Below are 17,039 nucleotides of genomic sequence, written 5' to 3'. Positions count from 1 at the left end.
TGACACGTTTCCCACTCAACTGAAGGGAGAAGCCTGCTCAGGCCCAGCTCAGGCCCAGCTCAGGCCTATGTAGGGACCACCACCCGCACTTCTAAAAGCATCAAACTCACATGTGAATCTTCTCTGTCTTCTTTAGCTGCTTTGCAGGTCGTGTAAAAACATTTTCTTTTTTTCTTTTTTTGAGGACATAATTCTGTTTTCCAGTTATGCAGGATGAACAAGAGAGCGTAAATAGCACAGCGGGCCAACTGTCCATATGTTGTTGTCGTATATGAAAGATGAAATGCCAAAAGAAAGTTATTACCACCTAGTCGGACGAGGAGTGAAAGTAAAGCAAACAAGGAAGGTTTTAATAGTGACGAGTACAAACCCAACGGACCAGTCAGCCCCCTCAGTCTAGACATGGGTCAACAGGGACAAAACATAGTTCAATGACAAAAGTCTAACTCAGAATAATCATAATAATCACAGAGATTTTCAGGTCATTTTAAGCATCCTACGATTCTATATACCACGTTTTGTAACAGTTAAAAGTATCTGCTCTCACTGCAAACTCAGAACATTGAATAGGTAAATCATTGGGATGGCTGATCCTCTGCATGGACATGTTAAGGAACAGTACGGCTAACATACACATTTCTCTGGGATGGGTAGAAGACCCAGTCTGTGCTGTCAGTAGGTGTCGGCCATATCAGCCAGAGGGGAAGTAGGGCGTATCACTGTGGTAATTGTAGTCCGGGCACACTTTCTGCACCAGTTTGTAGTCGGTGCTGTAGAAGGAAATGAAGATGCAGATGACTTTGAAAGGTTTGGAGCAGAGCCAGGAGACGTGGCTCTGGGTCTGCTCCTGGTAGCAGGTCTTGGATGGATCAAAGTTGCAGAGAGTGTTCTTGGCCCCCTTCTCCACCTTCTCGTACTCTATGCGGCAGTTGAAGGACTTGGAGTCCTTGGCATCGATGACGGACTGCTGCGCCGCCACATCGAACTCTACGATCTTGGTTGGAGGCACCAAGCTGACAGACACGTTGCCCTGCCCGGTGGAGTTGTGGCGGAAGTAAACACTGAAGGTGCCGTTGCCGTGATCCACAATCTTACCAGTGATCAGCAGGTTGAGTTTGACCGTCTTGATGTTGGAGTGGAAGTCCCCCCAGCCAAACATCTTCTTGAACTTCCCCGTCTTGACCATGGGCCGTCGTTTAGCCCGCGGCCGCGAGTCCTGCAGGTCCGTGGAGTTCCTCAGCCACTCCCACAGGTCCTGCTCTGAGTAGGGCTCTGGAGTGTCATAGCGAAGGTCCAAGGCTGTGCTGTTCTCTTTGCCATGCAGAGTCTGTGACAGCAGCCTACTGATGGACATCTCCTTACTGCTTTCTGTCCATATGTGCTTTAGCGTCGATTTGGGGCTTCCTGACTTGACGATGTCTGCCTTTGAAGCGTGGACACTTGTAACCTGGAGAGAGAGCAGAGAACATCTGTCAGCTGGTGTGTAATACGTTCAAGTCATTATGCATCGTAGGCCATTAACCCTAACCCGTTAGGGGGTAATTCAGGGCTCGACTGGCACGAAGCAGAAAAGATGAAATGCCTGAAAATTACAAAAAAATAAAATTAAAAAGTGATATCAAGGAACTCACCAATGTTCATATGGAAGACATTACAACAACGTGAGTTTACCTTTAAAAAGACCGACATGCTGTTGTTATGCTACAGTTATATCTAATCTAGTCTATGTGTTTGTCTCCCTGGTCAGTGATCCACATCCCCAGTGCCTTGGTTCCCCTTCAGAGTGTCATCAGAAGTTAAATGGTCTTAAAGCACCTCTTATCCAGGCTATAAAGCAGACTACAGTGTGTCCTAATTCACTCATTCACACCTGCAGCCACAGGGAGCCACTGGGGGCTCATGTTCCTGCCCATGGACACGTTAGCATGTGGACAGGCTGGGCGTTGAACCACCAACCCTGTGGACACCTCAGCCACCCCACTGTGCACGGTATCACAGAATCCTGTGGAATTTGAAATCATGGATGGTTGAGTCTCAGTCTGAGGCCCTGAAGACCCGGGTTGGCTCGGCTCGGCCCGGCTAGGCCCTGCCAGTCTGAAAACGTACTCCTGTGACGGGTGAACTGATGTGTCAGGAGATATTACTTATCTGTGTCATCTATATCATTCGGGAAATATTGACCTTCATATTTAAGTATGCCATTTTCCTCAAAATTGACCAATCACCTGCATTCCCTGGGGGTAGAAATAATCCATTTTTGCTGCAAGCTTCAATTTCAAGTCATGATAGCAGACAGGTCCAAATTGGAAATTACAGTGCAGCAATCTGAGCAAGAAGGAGAATCCAGAAATGACAGTAAAACATCGCTGACATCTCCTCCCTCTGTCAAACACAGGGAACATCTGCTGCTCTCCCTGATAGAGGCAGTGGCCGCTCAGTGGCTGCAGACCAGACGATTAAGGAACGAATGCTCCTTGAATTGATGATTGATGAACCCAGGGGTTTCCACTGTTTAGCGCCGATGAGTGGAATTAGGTTTATACAGGCCTTGGTGGAGGTACGTGACATTGATTGCCTGATTTCTACTGTAAGACATGACAGCAGATCCATCTTGCTGAGGATTTTGCATTTCGTGGCTTGCCCCCAAGATCAATACTGAGAAAATAAGGTTTCGCTACCAATCAGCTGGCCTTCGCACTGGATTTCCTCACATCTCGGGTTCTAGTGGAGCATTCAAGAAGCTTTACACAGATTGTTAAACTGGAAACACACCTGTATGGTTGTATTGTGAATAATGTAAACCAACAGCCAACAGAATGAAAAATAAAATATATACTGTAAAAAGAAAAAAAGTAATGTCACAAGATTCACTTCCTTGTTATATATCAATGAAAGGCTTGTGGATTTACAGATATTTGCCATAGTTTAAAGTTTTACCCTTAAAATGATGAGTAATTAACTATAATCTAGGATTATATCAATATTATATTTGATTCAGACATTTATGGTGTGTTTACTGATTCAGAATGTACCTTGACAACATATTTTATAGATTTTTCTTCCTGTTCATAATGACAGAGAAATGCATGTAGAAAAGCAGAAATCAGAAGAAACAGCATCAAAACTCAAAGTATTTCAGATTTCAGGTCAATACACACATGCTTCAAGTTATTTTATGTGTTTTTTAAAAGAATAATTAACAGTATTTGCAAAAAAAAAAAAAGTAATTTAAATTAATCTAAATTATTAGTACGACAATTGCACACACACACACACACACAAACACACACACTACTTAATAAAGATGACGATGAGGCTAAATCTCATGGATGAAAACGAGGCTCAGATGTTACGTTAGACTCAAACCAGTAACCTTCTGAATATAGTCCTTCTACAAATGGAGGCTTTCAGAGGATTCAGTCCATCCAGACATAACTGTACACAAAGACAGCACAAACCAGGAGAACAGCTTCTACATTAGACAGGAGAAACATTAAAACCTCGCTCAGCAGGGCTCAAGAGAGTCTCAGGAGATCCATCCCCAGCCTGAAGGGTTAACCTCCGAGTGGCTGGCTGTGTGCGGCAGACAGACTCAGCAATCATTTCTATTCAAATAGGTGAGGTGTCCCTCTCATCCTGAAGACGATGGCAGCGCAGTGGAGAGGGAGGATTACACTGCAATGGGTTTATGGTAATGTGGCTGCTTATGAAGACAACCTGGAGAGGTCCCGTTTCCAGCAGTACAGTCAACAGAATGTATTAAAGAAGGAACATAGAAACAGAAGAGACGCTGTTGCTTTGAGGAGAACAGCCTTTTCTTTCCTTTTAATCCTCACAGAAGTGCAGCCGTTGCATATGTCAGCTGTAGAAATGACATAAACCCTGGTAGCAGTCAGAGGTAGGAGCTGGTTTTACTGCATCTTAACCAGTGGAGGGTGGTTTCAGACCCAGGTGAAGGTGGCAGGACTACACTGTGAACATGTGTTATTCCAGGGAAACATCTGTGTTCATAGATCTCCTCACAGCCTTCTGTCAGTACCATAGGAGCATCAGGACTTAGTTCTATGACTAATGGGTTCAGAGTTGGAGCTGGTTCATGGGGGGCTCAGTGCAATCTATACAGCTCTAAACCGTAAACCATCTAACCATCAACTTCATATAATTAGTTAACAACTGGGTGACAACATGAGCCCAGGTCCCAGAGAACAACAGTCCAGAAAACACAGGATCCGGGTCAGAACCTTCACCATCCTGCTGTCAATGTGCACATCCTCATGAACACATCTGCAGCTCGTCTAGTCACCACAAAGCCACTGCATCACGGCGGAGGGCTTTCCTTACCTGTCAGAGCGCTGCAGTACGCAGACAGAAGCAAACGGTACATCTGATGATGACGGATTATTGTAAACATGTCAGCTAACCCGAATCCCCATCCTGTGTCCACAGAGCTCTGATTCACTGGTCAGAGATGTTTAACAGTTTTCAGACCACAGTGAAGTCTGATGGCATGAGAAGCACAAGATGTTTCAGGTTCTCTAATATCCTCGTCAGCCGAGTCATTTCATTCTTATGTTGAATCTTTTCATGAGCCAGTTAAAGCAGAACATTAGCTCACGTCTGCTGAGGCTTTAAAGCAGCCGCTGTGTCCTGTTGGTGTTTCAGAGACAACATGACAGAGTTCAATCACAAAAACTGGCTCAGATTTAATTCAGATGTGGAGAGCAGTTTCAGCCCTCCTCAGTCCGTCCAGCAGATAAAACACTTTCTCAGTTACTTTCTCTTTTCAGCGTATCGACACCTGTTCTGTGCATAACAGTCCAGATGAAGTGGGTCAGATGTGCTCCCCTGGGAATAACACACCCCTCCGTCTGAAGATAGTCAACATGTAAAAGATCACACCACTGGAATGACTGCAGCTTCTCCAACCCAGGGAATAGTGTCTGAAGGTATTTATCTCAGCTCGTTGTTCGTCAGCAGAGGGCCTCTACAGCGCATGCAGACACGTTCATCTGCAAAGTTCTCCGGCATCATCCAGCGTGTTCCTGGCTGAGTGCCACTGGGTTTGCTGGATCCTGGAGCTGCCAGCTGTAGTGCGCTCACCTGAGGGAACGGTGCATCTGGTAAACATGGCCGGCACTGCAGCCAGCACAGGCCTCGCAGATACCTGACGACCAGCCAGGCAGCCAGTTGGTTGCCCTGAGGCGAGGAGGAGGCCTGGAAGAGGCAGCAGCACAGTATCTGTTTGTACGGCTCAGTCCAGACACAACTTCTTTACTAACATCTCTCAGCATGCTGGGAGGAGACGGCAGTCAGAATTTCTCAGTTGTGTTCCGACGTTTTAGAGCTTCTCGTCTCCTGCAGTCATTTTTGCGTTTAAGCCTCACAGCGGTGGGTTTCTATCAGAACCATACACATGATTTACCTTCTGTAAAGATGCAGACCAGAAACAATGGATGGTGTCAGACAAATACAAAACACAAACACAATCTCCCTCTGATGTAGAAGATGGGATAAGACAAGTTCGTCTGTCCTGCGAACACACAGTTAAAATGTGTATGGACAGAATAGCTGCCTCAGTGTTTCCAGGAGTGTCACAGTGGGGTGGACGGTGCCATCCTCCACAAACAGGGCTTCTCTCATCTGGACAAAAGGAGTGGATCGTGTTTTTGATACAATCCAGCCCCTTCTTCTGAGAGACAAGCTGGCAGATATGAGTGTGGACTCACACCTGGTGACCTGGATGAGGGTGCTCTGTGGTCAGCGCAGAGCTGGACTCCATCACATCTTAGCAAACTGCTGTCCATCATGGACGTCGCCCACCACCACACTTGTGACTAGGGATGAAGATTATAGCTGAAATAGTGAACCAGTAAATCATACAGACTGAGATGTTGGATAAACAGTCTGTTCTGCAGCATGTCTAAGCTAACGCTCTCCCAAATGTTTAAAGTCTATTCCACTGCAGGAGTATAAACACATATAAAATCACACTGCAAAAGTTACTGGAAATTGCAAGTAGTTATTTTTTCCCCAAATTGTTCAGCAATTATTTTCGTGTAATTGTTTTGAACACGGGCTGCAAGGTGGCGCAGTTGGTAGCACTGTTGCCTCGCAGCAAGAAGGTTGCCGGTTCGCGTCCCGGTGGGGGCACCGGAATCTTTCTGTGTGGAGTTTGCATGTTCTTCCCGTGCAGCGTGGGTTCTCTCCGGGTTCTCCGGCTTCCTCCCACACAGTCCAAAAACATGTTGAGGTTAATTGGTGATTCTAAATTGTCCGTAGGTGTGAATGTGAGTGTGCTTGGTTGTCTGTCTCTAAGTGTGGCCCTGCGATGGACTGGCGACCTGTCCAGGGTGTCCCCTGCCTTCGCCCTAAGTCGGCTGGGATAGGCTCCAGCCCCCCCGCGACCCTAGTGAGGATTAAGCGGTGTATAGAAAAATGGATGGATGTTTTGATCACGGCGATGAGAGAATTTGCAAAATGTTAGCTGCAGTAGGCAGTCGTAGTTTGATAGAAAAGGATGTGGAGGTTCGGCCCAGTGGGTCATCTGACTGAAGGCCTGTGCAGCTGAACGTATCACTACCAGGCAGACAGCAGCTGCTCTGTGCACCTTCATGAACTGGTTAGAGGCCTTTAATCAGTCACTTCAGTCACACGTGTAGATGAATAAGATTATAAAGCATGTTTGTGATTGTGGTGATTTACTACTTAAATCAAAGTGATATTCACTGATTAGCTGTGAGACGAAGTGAAAGTCACATCATGACCCATGGTAGGCACGTAGGTCGATTATGGGCCTGCATCTGGACACAATCATGCTTCAAACCACATCTTAAGACTTTCTGACAGCTTCAATGTCTGCATGTGTCCATCAGTGTTCCCACCTTCACCCTACAATGTCCAGTAGTGACCTGACAGAGCACTGCTCACTGATTTTAGCTGACGAGGTGTACATGCATGCTGAGGCAGGAAGTAGCAGGTCTGAACATCATACACCATCTACATACAGGTATCATCGTAGTGTCGTTATCAGCATCCGTGCACTTACTGTAAACAGCATCTCTTCTTTTATGTTGTTTGTTATTTTGCAATTTACAATTCTATAATCCAGTACAAGGGTTCAAGTGATTCTTAGATCCCCAAAGAGAAGGAAGTCTCCCTGTCACCGATGAGTACAGCCACTGGTCCAGCAGCATGATGGACAGCATGGAATTAATGATAACGATCAAACCAATGCTCACCCATTCTGGTTTCCTTCAAGCATTCTTTGTCCCTGTCATGTACATGACTACTTTATGCTTCATCCATCCGTTAGCTAGAGCTGCTTTATCTTGTGGAGGGGCTTAGTCTGCCCCAGCTGGTCCTGGGTGACAGGTATGGTACACCTGGGACAGGCGAGGTACACCTGGGACAGAGCCCTGTGGTGACGTAGGCTGGACAGAAGAGCAGTCTGATACACTCACGCTCCACTTCCACTTTGTTTTACTGTTCAGAACCGTTGTCCTTAGACCAAACTGCCACTGAATCAAGTCTGCAGTGGCCCAAAGTTCAGTTGGACTAATCTCTTCATGAAGCAAACAGGCTGGCTTCAACCACGCTTCAACCACAGCTGACCAGCCCGTAGGTTAGAGTCACTCCCAAAGCAACAAACACGGGATCTCTCCCTGACTTCCTGCCAGCCATAAAAGGCCAATGGATAAACAGCATCCTGTAGAAACCAGTACCAACTGAGGCACACAGCAAAGCCAGCTCCAGAACCCATCTCTATACTGGATGGAGATAAAACAGAAGATAGAAATCACTGGAACAATGAGCAGCTCTACTCCAAACACCCTGAACTGTGTTCTCTGAACAAGAAATCCTGAAAGTTCTTTGAATTGTTCCTGTAATTACCTTGTTGCTTTTGGTGAACAAACGAGTTTTATTCATGCGGCCGAGTTATTGCCAGCAGCAGAAGAGTGGGACCATAAATCAAATCAGAACACTTGTCTTGCGATTCATGTTGTACTTTGAGCTCGATGGTAATTTGTTTCTCAGCGACTAGCGAGGAATCGGCCTGAGAGAGCAGATTGTATTCAGCCTGACTGCACTAGCAGCAACAACAGATATGGAAACCCTGTTGTTCACTCTGGTTCCTTCTCACAGCATTTAACAGAATCATATCCATCGTGGTTTGTAGAGAATAAGCAGGAACCACGCCATCCTATTGACTGTTCACTGTCAAATAAGGCAAGATGAGATCAGCTCAGATCTCATCTGAGAAAAAAAAAAGCTTTCAGTCATCAGACTCCTGAGGAGGAAGCTGAAGAGCAGGGCAGGAACAAAATGCTGGGCCTGGACTGAAGGCCTGAACACAATGCAGTGCATCAAAGAAGCCTTTTAAAAGCATAGAGGCAGAACAGGAGCAAGAAGAGGGACGTCTGAGACTCCCAGTGTTATACAGTGTAGGAGGAGAAGGACTGATCCTGAACTTACAGGCAATTAACCTTCAGCTCAGCATAAGAGAGGAGAGCCCTGACCGGCTAGACACTGACCAGTAAACATAGTAGACGGTCAGTAAGACTTTCAGTCAGCACAACGAGCTCACATAGTCCTGTGTGGGTAGTGATAACGCTCTGTTTGTCATTCAACAGTTCAGCTCGTGAAAGTACAGTTTTTTACATTAACATGTGTTTCTATGTGGTTTGAAGCGATGCTGTCATCTCTACATACATGCTATAGACACAGCCTTTAGGAGTGATTACAACATGAAGAGCAGATCTGAGGTGGGTTCAAACAGGGCTGGATAATGGAGACCCCCACAAGGCGTGCACGTCTCTCATCAGGTCCATTTGCTCCAGTGGACCACCGGTTGCCATGGCAAGATGAGCTTCACAATCAAACAACACCCACAACGTCCCCACGTCTACCGGTGACACACTCAGTAGTCTGATGGTATCCGCTCCAGGTCTTCATCAAAAATAGGTCATTAAAGATTATCAGTAATTATCACTATCACCCAAAATAAGCATGTTATCGATACCTGCCAGCCCTGAACTCAAATCCAGATGTGTTGGTGTTGTTTTAGGTTGCTATGGAAGCTGTGAATTAGACTCATGTGGATCAATCGAGGTCTCTTCCAGTCAAACTGTACAACCCAAAGCAGATCTACTCAGGAGCTTTATGATAGACGGAGGATGTTCCTGTGTACAAGGCATCTGTCCACTATAATTAGTGTTATTCCCACACGTCTGTCATGGGGGTAATTAGTCCTGTTACTGCCCTGTAACCCTGAGATACTGTTCAGCTCACATTTGACCCCTTTTGGCATCTGACAGTAGTAAAAACATCATGAAGTCTTAGATGACCCAAAATACACAAACAGGAAAATGTTTTCTAATTTTATGCTAAATGGTGCAAAAAGCATTGAGGCTGTCCCGGGTTGTGTTTGGTCACATCCTCTGGGTCAGATCATGGACATGGTGGTTTTAGGGAACATTGGAACTGTGTGCAAATTCTGCAGCGTGCACTTTCCCTGCTGTCTGAAACAATCTGTAAGAAACACTCATCATTCACTGACGTCAGATTTCTGGTTATACTTTCTAAATAGGTGTGTGTTTCAACATGTGCTACAGATACCGGTTACAGGGGTTCCTGGTCCAGGTATGTGAGAGCTCAGAACATAAACAGTATGTGAGGGTGCAGTGAGTCCAGTCTGATCACAGTTCTGGTCTTTCCGTGTCAGTGTGCCACCCAAACACTTCCCCCGTCACTGTGTTGAGGGAACACCTCCTTTGCTATGTCTCTCCAACCTAAACATTTAAAGCAGAACAGAGTGATGACGAAGTGCAGCCGTTCTGTGGTGCAGGATGGTCTGGCTACGACTACGATGACACGGGCTGCGTAATGTCTCTGATTTCTCTCCCGCGACCCACTGATCGTCTGGCGCTGCTCGGTGAGACTTCAGCAGCTGAAGCACAATGAAGGTAGTGGAGTTACCGACATGAAGGACGGAACCACGTCACGGGCTTCATCGTGTTTTTGTCTAAACACAGTTATTATTTAGAATGAACAACAGTAGGTCATGTAGTGATGTGTTGGCTTTAAAAAGGGGAACTGGTCTCTGTGATACCACAGTCACACCGCGTACAGGTTTTATTGCTTCAGCGGCTGGAATATGTTCTCACTCATGCCGTTGTGTCTGATAAAGCTGGACTAAGACTGGCTGTGGGCTTTATTCACTCTTCATCATCTATTCATTCTTTTGATTCAAATGTAGAACTATTTCCTCTGCTGCTAATCGTAGCAGCTCTGAAGCCACTGAGCCGCTTCACATCACACACCTGACTCCGTGGTTCAGTCTAGAGGCCTACAGTCCTACAGTCCCACAGTCCTAAAATGTCACGCCCGCTGCTGCTAGGGCCAGGTAGTGGCAGTCCTTTCTCTCTCTCTCCCTTCTTTCCTCCTTTCTCTCTCTCCCCCTCCTCTAACTAGGTGGGCGTGAGCTGGTGAGGTGCATGAAGAGAGCGGGCAGGTGATCTCAATCCGCTGATTACGCTGGTGTGCGTTTGCCGCAGCTGCGTCTCATCATGAGACCAGCATTTAAGCCACGGCCAGACCACGACTCGTCGCCGGACCGTAAACAGTCTTCAGTCAGTTCCTGATCCAGATTGTTTATCCACAGCTCTTTCCTTGTCGGTCGTGATCTAACTTTGCCTTTTCTGTCTGCAGCCCAGATCATCTGCCATCATCATCCAGCCACTCCATCAGCCGGCGACTCCTGCCATTAAGAACCGGATTCTCCACCTGTCACCTGCCCGCTCTCGGTCTCGTCAGTCCCGACGCCACTCCACCACTACGGCTCCGTCAGCTCACCAGCACCAGCTCCGCTCACCTTTCCCTCCCTGAACTCCCTGGCGTCCGCTCCCGGTCTCCGCCTGCCTCTCCGCCGCGGCAACGCCGACCCCTCTACAACTACCCTCCTCCCTGCTTCCTCTCTCAACTCGGTCGGCTCCCGTCAGGTCTGGTTCTCCCGGTGTGGGTTTTGCTAGCCTGATAAACTTAGCATCCTTATTTAGCGTCAGTACTCAGCCCGTCTCATGTAGCGCCAGCTTTGAGACGTTCTTTCGTTTGCCCGTCCATATGTCATGTAACTCTAAATAGTGCATTAAGTCTGCCTGTCTGAATGTAGCGTTAGCTTTTGAGACTTCTTTAGTCTGTCTTTATGTCCTGTATCTTCCAGTTCAGAATTAAGTCCGCCAGTCTGTGCGTAGCGCTAGCTTAATAGATAGCTTTTGGTCTGCTAGCCTTTTCTGTTATTGAGTTACCTCGTTAGCACCTTATGGTGTCCTTTAGTAGTTCCTCATTTTAGTTTTGGTGTCTCGGTTCCCGACTCGGTGGTACCGAGCTCGGGTCTGTGTCTTTAGTTCTTTGGTTTTCAGCCAACCACTAATGGGTTTAGTTGACCCTGCCTGCAAACCTTTTTGAGTTCTGTGCTTATCTTCTGTGTGTTGAGTAAATCATAGTTTATAAACTGCCTGTCGTGTTGCCTAGCGTTTGAGTCTCTGAACCAGTCTGTCACATAAAATCTACAGTTCTGCAGTTTCATCAGCAGAAGCTTTTATCCACAGCGATGTACATCTGAGAGCAGATACAGCACCAGCAAGGATCTGGTCAGGAGGAAAAGGCAAACGCTGTCTATTTTATTAAATCAAAAGAAAATCATAACTTTACGACTGGTTGTTTTCTCATCAGCTGTTGATGGTACGTTATTTTAACACGTTAACGTCATGGAGGCCTTTAGCACTGAAACTGTACCTGTGGAGGAGCGGATGGAATCCTCAGCCTAATGAGAGGAGCTGAGAACATATCTATGTCAGTTAATTACTGGATCTGCTGAACCTTTCCCATCGATGTCAGGGCTTCATCTCACCAGGTGTAGGTTTGTGTTTTCTCTGCTTCTTCACACAACGAAACAAAACGGGTCAGAAAAAACACCCTGACTCAGCTGTGATAGACTGGTTACCTGTCCAGGTGAACCTGACTCACTGTGATAGATTCCACCCTAGTGAGGATTAAGGTGTAGAGATGATGGATGGATATAGTTTTCAGACTGATTGTTTCTGAGGATGTGGGGAGGGCACCCAGGCCCTGCCTCAGGTTCGGCCCAACACCGACTCCGTGGCTGCGGCCCTGAGCATCAGAAGAAGCTGCAGCAGGCCTGGGAAAAAAAAGGTCATAATACAAAACCTCTTCTTGGATGTGTCTCAGATAGATTCCACGTGTGGGAAACACTTTGCGGTTACCACAGATTACAAGCGGGCCTGTGAATGTGTTTCTGGCTCCGCTACATTGAGCAGCACATTCAGACATGACCGACGCATTCAGAGGCTGCTCTCAGTCCCTGTGTACACATCTCATAAAGTGCTCCACAGAGAGAATAAGCCGTGAAACACAGCCTCTAACAGCCATCAACACCCACACCACACGGCGTGAGTTAAACTATTGGTGCTTGGCGCCGCGCTGCTGCTCAGAGCTGCTGGAGAATCACAGCCTGCCATGTACTGCGGCTGCCTAATGGTCATGTAAGCAGACTGTTAGACATCATCAGAGCAGTCCGTCTTGCTCGCTCTGCCTGGGAATGTGCACACAGTGTGCTTCAGTCTGATCTCATCTAATAGTGTGTTGCATTAAAACTCACAGATGAAGGCAAACCTCATAATTCTGCTCATATGAATACTGACTTAACCGGACTGCTACGAGTGAGGCTCATACACTTACAGTTGTATTAATAAGACCTAACACCGACAGCTCTACAGCATCCCTAGACAGTAATCTGAGTAACTGAAGTACCAACGACCACTGCTGACTCTTCTGCAGGTACAGGGGGAGGTGGAGTTTTAGTACAGGTTGCTAGAAAACGGGATGATTAAAACAAAACCAGTTCATCCCCTGGACAATGACTGCAGATTATAATGCTCTGCCTGTTAGATCACAGGATACGCTGCCTGAGGACATGTTGGATGTGTTAGTGAGGGATGTCATGAAGGCGTTGCGTCGTTCTGTCAGTTTGTTCATTAGACGTCATGTTTATGTGTAAAAGTTCATCCATTCTGACTGATGTCTGTCTGAAAGGCTGCGTGCAGACCAGTACCCAGTCCTGTGGCCACCAGTGGCCTGACTGGAGCACCAGAGGAGCCTTATAGCTACACACCCAGACCTATTGACACAGGGCCGATACCACCAGGGGACTCTAGTGAGCTGTAATCACTGTAAAGGTCGTCTGTGAGCTTAATCCCAGACGAACCCGTCATGTCTGTTATGGTTAAAGTCCAGGTTCTATCCTGAATGCTCCATCAGCCCCACACGGGTCCAGTGGTGTTACTGGTCCCATGTCAGTGAGCATCTCAGTGATGTGGGTCATTTAAAAAACATTGTTCTGCACGTTCTGTTTAGTTTTGTTTTCCTCGAACCTTCACCTGCTGCATTGGCAGATATCACGGAGGGTCTGGAGCATTAAAGGTTCACATTTTAGAGACACGGTACTGTACAGCATGGAGCCTCTAAATCCATCAGAAGAGCAAAACCCCAGAGGATGACATGTGCAGTAGCATGTGGTAGGGAACATGTCATGTCATATCTGGGAACATGTTGGTAGAGTCAACTAAAATACAGACTTCATTGATGCAGATGTTTCACAGCACACAACTTCTACATCACAGTCATAGAGTCACATTTCTGAAGCTGTTATTTGTATGATATAGACTGAGTCAAGTGGAAATACCAGCCAGACGTATGCACAAGACCTCATGGGATCAGGATCCATATCCATTGTGCTGAATTCATCTGGACTATGGACTTCTAACTTTAGTTTGAAATCACTTTGCTCCACCACATTCAGAGTAACTTGACAGATGTTCGTTTCTAACCTCAGACGTGCCCATGCTGCAAAGCTGGAGCGTCCTGGTGCATCACACACGACTGGACGTTCTGAAGATGATGATGGCAGCAGCCGGTGAGCAGAGCTCCACCTCACAGGACCTCGTGAGGAAGAAGGTGGAAACACAGCGGGGACCGGGGGGCAACAAGGTGCTGTAGAGGTGATAATACTCTACAGTGTGTTAGGGAGACGGGCTCACCGCTGGATGTTTGCTCTCTATGAAGAACTGGAGGTTGAAACAGGACTAGGAGTGGATCAGTAAAGCCTCACATCACCAGTCATCTGGATCCAACATCAGGTTATACTGAGACGAAGAGGAAACTTCTCCTCTGTTGGTCTGAGGCGGGAAGCAGAGTGTAAACCGGGCCTCACATTACTGAAGGCCCGTCCATGGTTTCTGCTCATTTCATCATCGTGTCTGTGAAAACCTTCTGTGGAAGACCACGCACAGCCAGAACTCTGAGACTGTCCTCAGAGTGAGCGCAGACATGGCCGGGTGTTGGGATGATGGTTTCCTGGACCATGTAGACTTCTCGATGCCCACCCTCTTCTCACACTGCTTTCTTTGATATTCATGTTGTCCAGCCAAACCCACAGAAAAACGTCTTTCTTTTGCCATCAGCAGGTCGCCATGATGCTTTCCAGCGTGCATCAGTTGAACACAGAACCCTGTTTATCTATGACTGGGCCTTGGTGATGTATGGGTTATTTGCACAGTGTGATCTCTAACTCAGAGTACTGGGCTCTGCATGGCAATGTGCAGTACGGCGAGCTCTGGGTCGAGCAGCTTCATCTTTGTTAAATAACTGGACTGTATCTGTATGGTACGCCACAGTGGCTCCTCCAGCTATGTCTCTGGTCCTCATTAGATAAAGACAGAAAAAATAGAGCTGAGTCAAATGTATTTACTGAACAAACTGTTTTCAAGGTCAGTCACACATTTTATGCCGTGATGTGACCATATGTGTAAAACACAAGCAGCCATGATGTCGTTTCCAGTGTCTGAAATGAGCTAATACTGTTAGTGCTCTTGTCTTACAGTTTACAGGCAGAGCTGGGACTTTTACTTGAGAAATTCAGAAGCTAATATGTCCCGAGGTACCATAAATCAAAGCCGGCTTTATTTTGTCAGCACGCAGATGGCCCAAATACACAACTCACCTCAATTAAGACCTGCGGATGGGAGCTAAAAGGGAAAAGTGTTTGGAGAGGAAAAAGGGCACCTGTTCGCCTGTCATATCCACAGCTCTTCTGATCAGCGGCTCGGAGCTTCCCCCTGAGCTGTTTCAATGCTGAATTAATGATGGCAAACAAAGCCAAAGCCTCCTCACAGCCCCTTTGTGAGTTCATTCTCTTTCCACTTTGGTCCCTCTCAACTAATCTTCAGTGTCACACTTAATGAGATTTTCAGTTTGTAAAGTAAGTGGAGCAATAACTCCCCCAGCACAGGCTGCCATCACCATTCCCACTATCTCCTTGAATGCTTTTAAGCAACCGCTTCTGCACCTTCTGTCTATTCCTCCTCTCAGTAAAAGCTGAATTATGAAGGATTATTGCTTATAAAAATCACATTGAATTATTCACTGTGCAAATATGCAGCTGAGAGTACAGTATGCGTGTAATGCATGGTGTTATTCACTTCATTATTCATAATGAGCAGCTCTGCAGCTCCTCCAGTCCTGGAGAACACAGTGAGTCATTGAACATCATGGAAAGCAGATCAATATGCATATCAGCATTAGTTGAATTAAATAAAAACCCAGCGTTCATTCTGTTGCCATCTGCAAAGCCTGTTTTATTTCATGTAATTACTGTTTTGATTAGCGGCACGTCGAACGTTCAACATGAGAAACGGAAATTTCCTCCTATTGTTCCCTCACACACTCCACTGCAGGCTGCAAACACTCACTCTGCTGTTTCAGTTCCCTCTAACTTAGTCTTTTACACCACTATGTATGTCTGTCTGCCACTGGTCGCACACATTACAGCGTAATGCCCAGACCGACTCCAGGTGGGACCAGCAGGAGTCCAGAACAAAGACAGACCACCAGCAGCCCTACATTCATGAATTTCTTAGGCTACACACTGTTTTTATGATATTTTATTTCTGATGAATTCATCCTGTTCTGTGGAAACCACCAACACTGTGACACCTACCATCACAGACACTGTGTTCATCCTTCCTGCATGAGAATCACTGACACACACAGTATATTCTGAATAAAGATGCTGTGTTGGTCCAGAGAGTCCCTCTGAAGCACAGTCAAGTCTGATGGAAATACACTATGTTTTATTATCTGTTATTTTAAAAAGACTTTTGCTTCTGTTCTGCATTCCTACAGTTATTTTTATTTTTAGTGACTTTTATTTTTTTTAAATCTATTTTATATGTTTATCTTGTACATTGGACCTTACTCTGTATTTATTGCTGCACCAACCCACCAGAACTAGTTCCTGGTACTGTGTAAACTATACCTGGCAATATATCTGGTTCTGGTTCTGGTTCTGGTTCTGATGTCATGTCTTATGGAAACTGAAGGTTATGTCCAAGTTTGGCTGTTTTTTTGATGTTTTTTTTGTTTTGGGTTTTTTGTTTTTTTTCCACCAGATAAGTTCTGGTTCTAGAACCAGTTCTGCTCTTTAACGGTGAAACCAGCAAGCTAGTTAGGCCACATTTCAACCAGCTGGTAGAGGAGCTGCTGTGTCACCATAACAGTGATTTATTTATTTGACTTATTTGCTTTTTGACAGCATATGCAGCCAGTTAGAGTTCATGTGGGTGCTTCATTGTTGTTTTAAGATAGTGAATATGAACCCATATTTTAAAGATTTTTAAAGGAATAACTAGTCCTATGTGAGAGTCTTGCCCGCTTTAATCTAGTCTGAACAGAAAGGAAGTGAGGATACAGTTGACTCTACAACACTGTGCTGGTATGATGGTAGCAGAACATTGGAAACAGGTCTATAGGTTTTTATACTGTCAAAAATACAGACACTCCTTTTTCTAGTCAACTGAAATTATAGCATATATATATATGCTATAATATCAGTTGACTAGAAAAAGGAGTGTCTGTATTTTTGACAGTATAAAAACCTATAGACCTGTTTCCAATGTTCTGCTACC

General features: G+C 45.9%; 1 protein-coding gene across 1 annotated transcript in view; it reads right to left on the bottom strand.

The window, feature by feature from the left end:
* Positions 1-691: 691 nt before the first annotated feature.
* The window catches only part of nxph1 (neurexophilin 1), a 46,915-nt gene continuing 30,567 nt past the window's right edge, over positions 692-17,039 (bottom strand). Inside the window, exon 2 of the mRNA XM_008284041.1 lies at positions 692-1,447. Within this exon, the coding sequence (XP_008282263.1) occupies positions 692-1,447 (756 nt within the window). The remainder of the gene's footprint in view (positions 1,448-17,039) is intronic.

The sequence above is a fragment of the Stegastes partitus genome, unplaced genomic scaffold (assembly GCF_000690725.1).
Source record: "Stegastes partitus isolate 25-593 unplaced genomic scaffold, Stegastes_partitus-1.0.2 Scaffold340, whole genome shotgun sequence".
Lineage (NCBI taxonomy): Eukaryota > Metazoa > Chordata > Actinopteri > Pomacentridae > Stegastes > Stegastes partitus.
Note: the sequence above shows the minus strand (reverse complement) of the source record. Positions and strands in the feature narration are given on the sequence as shown.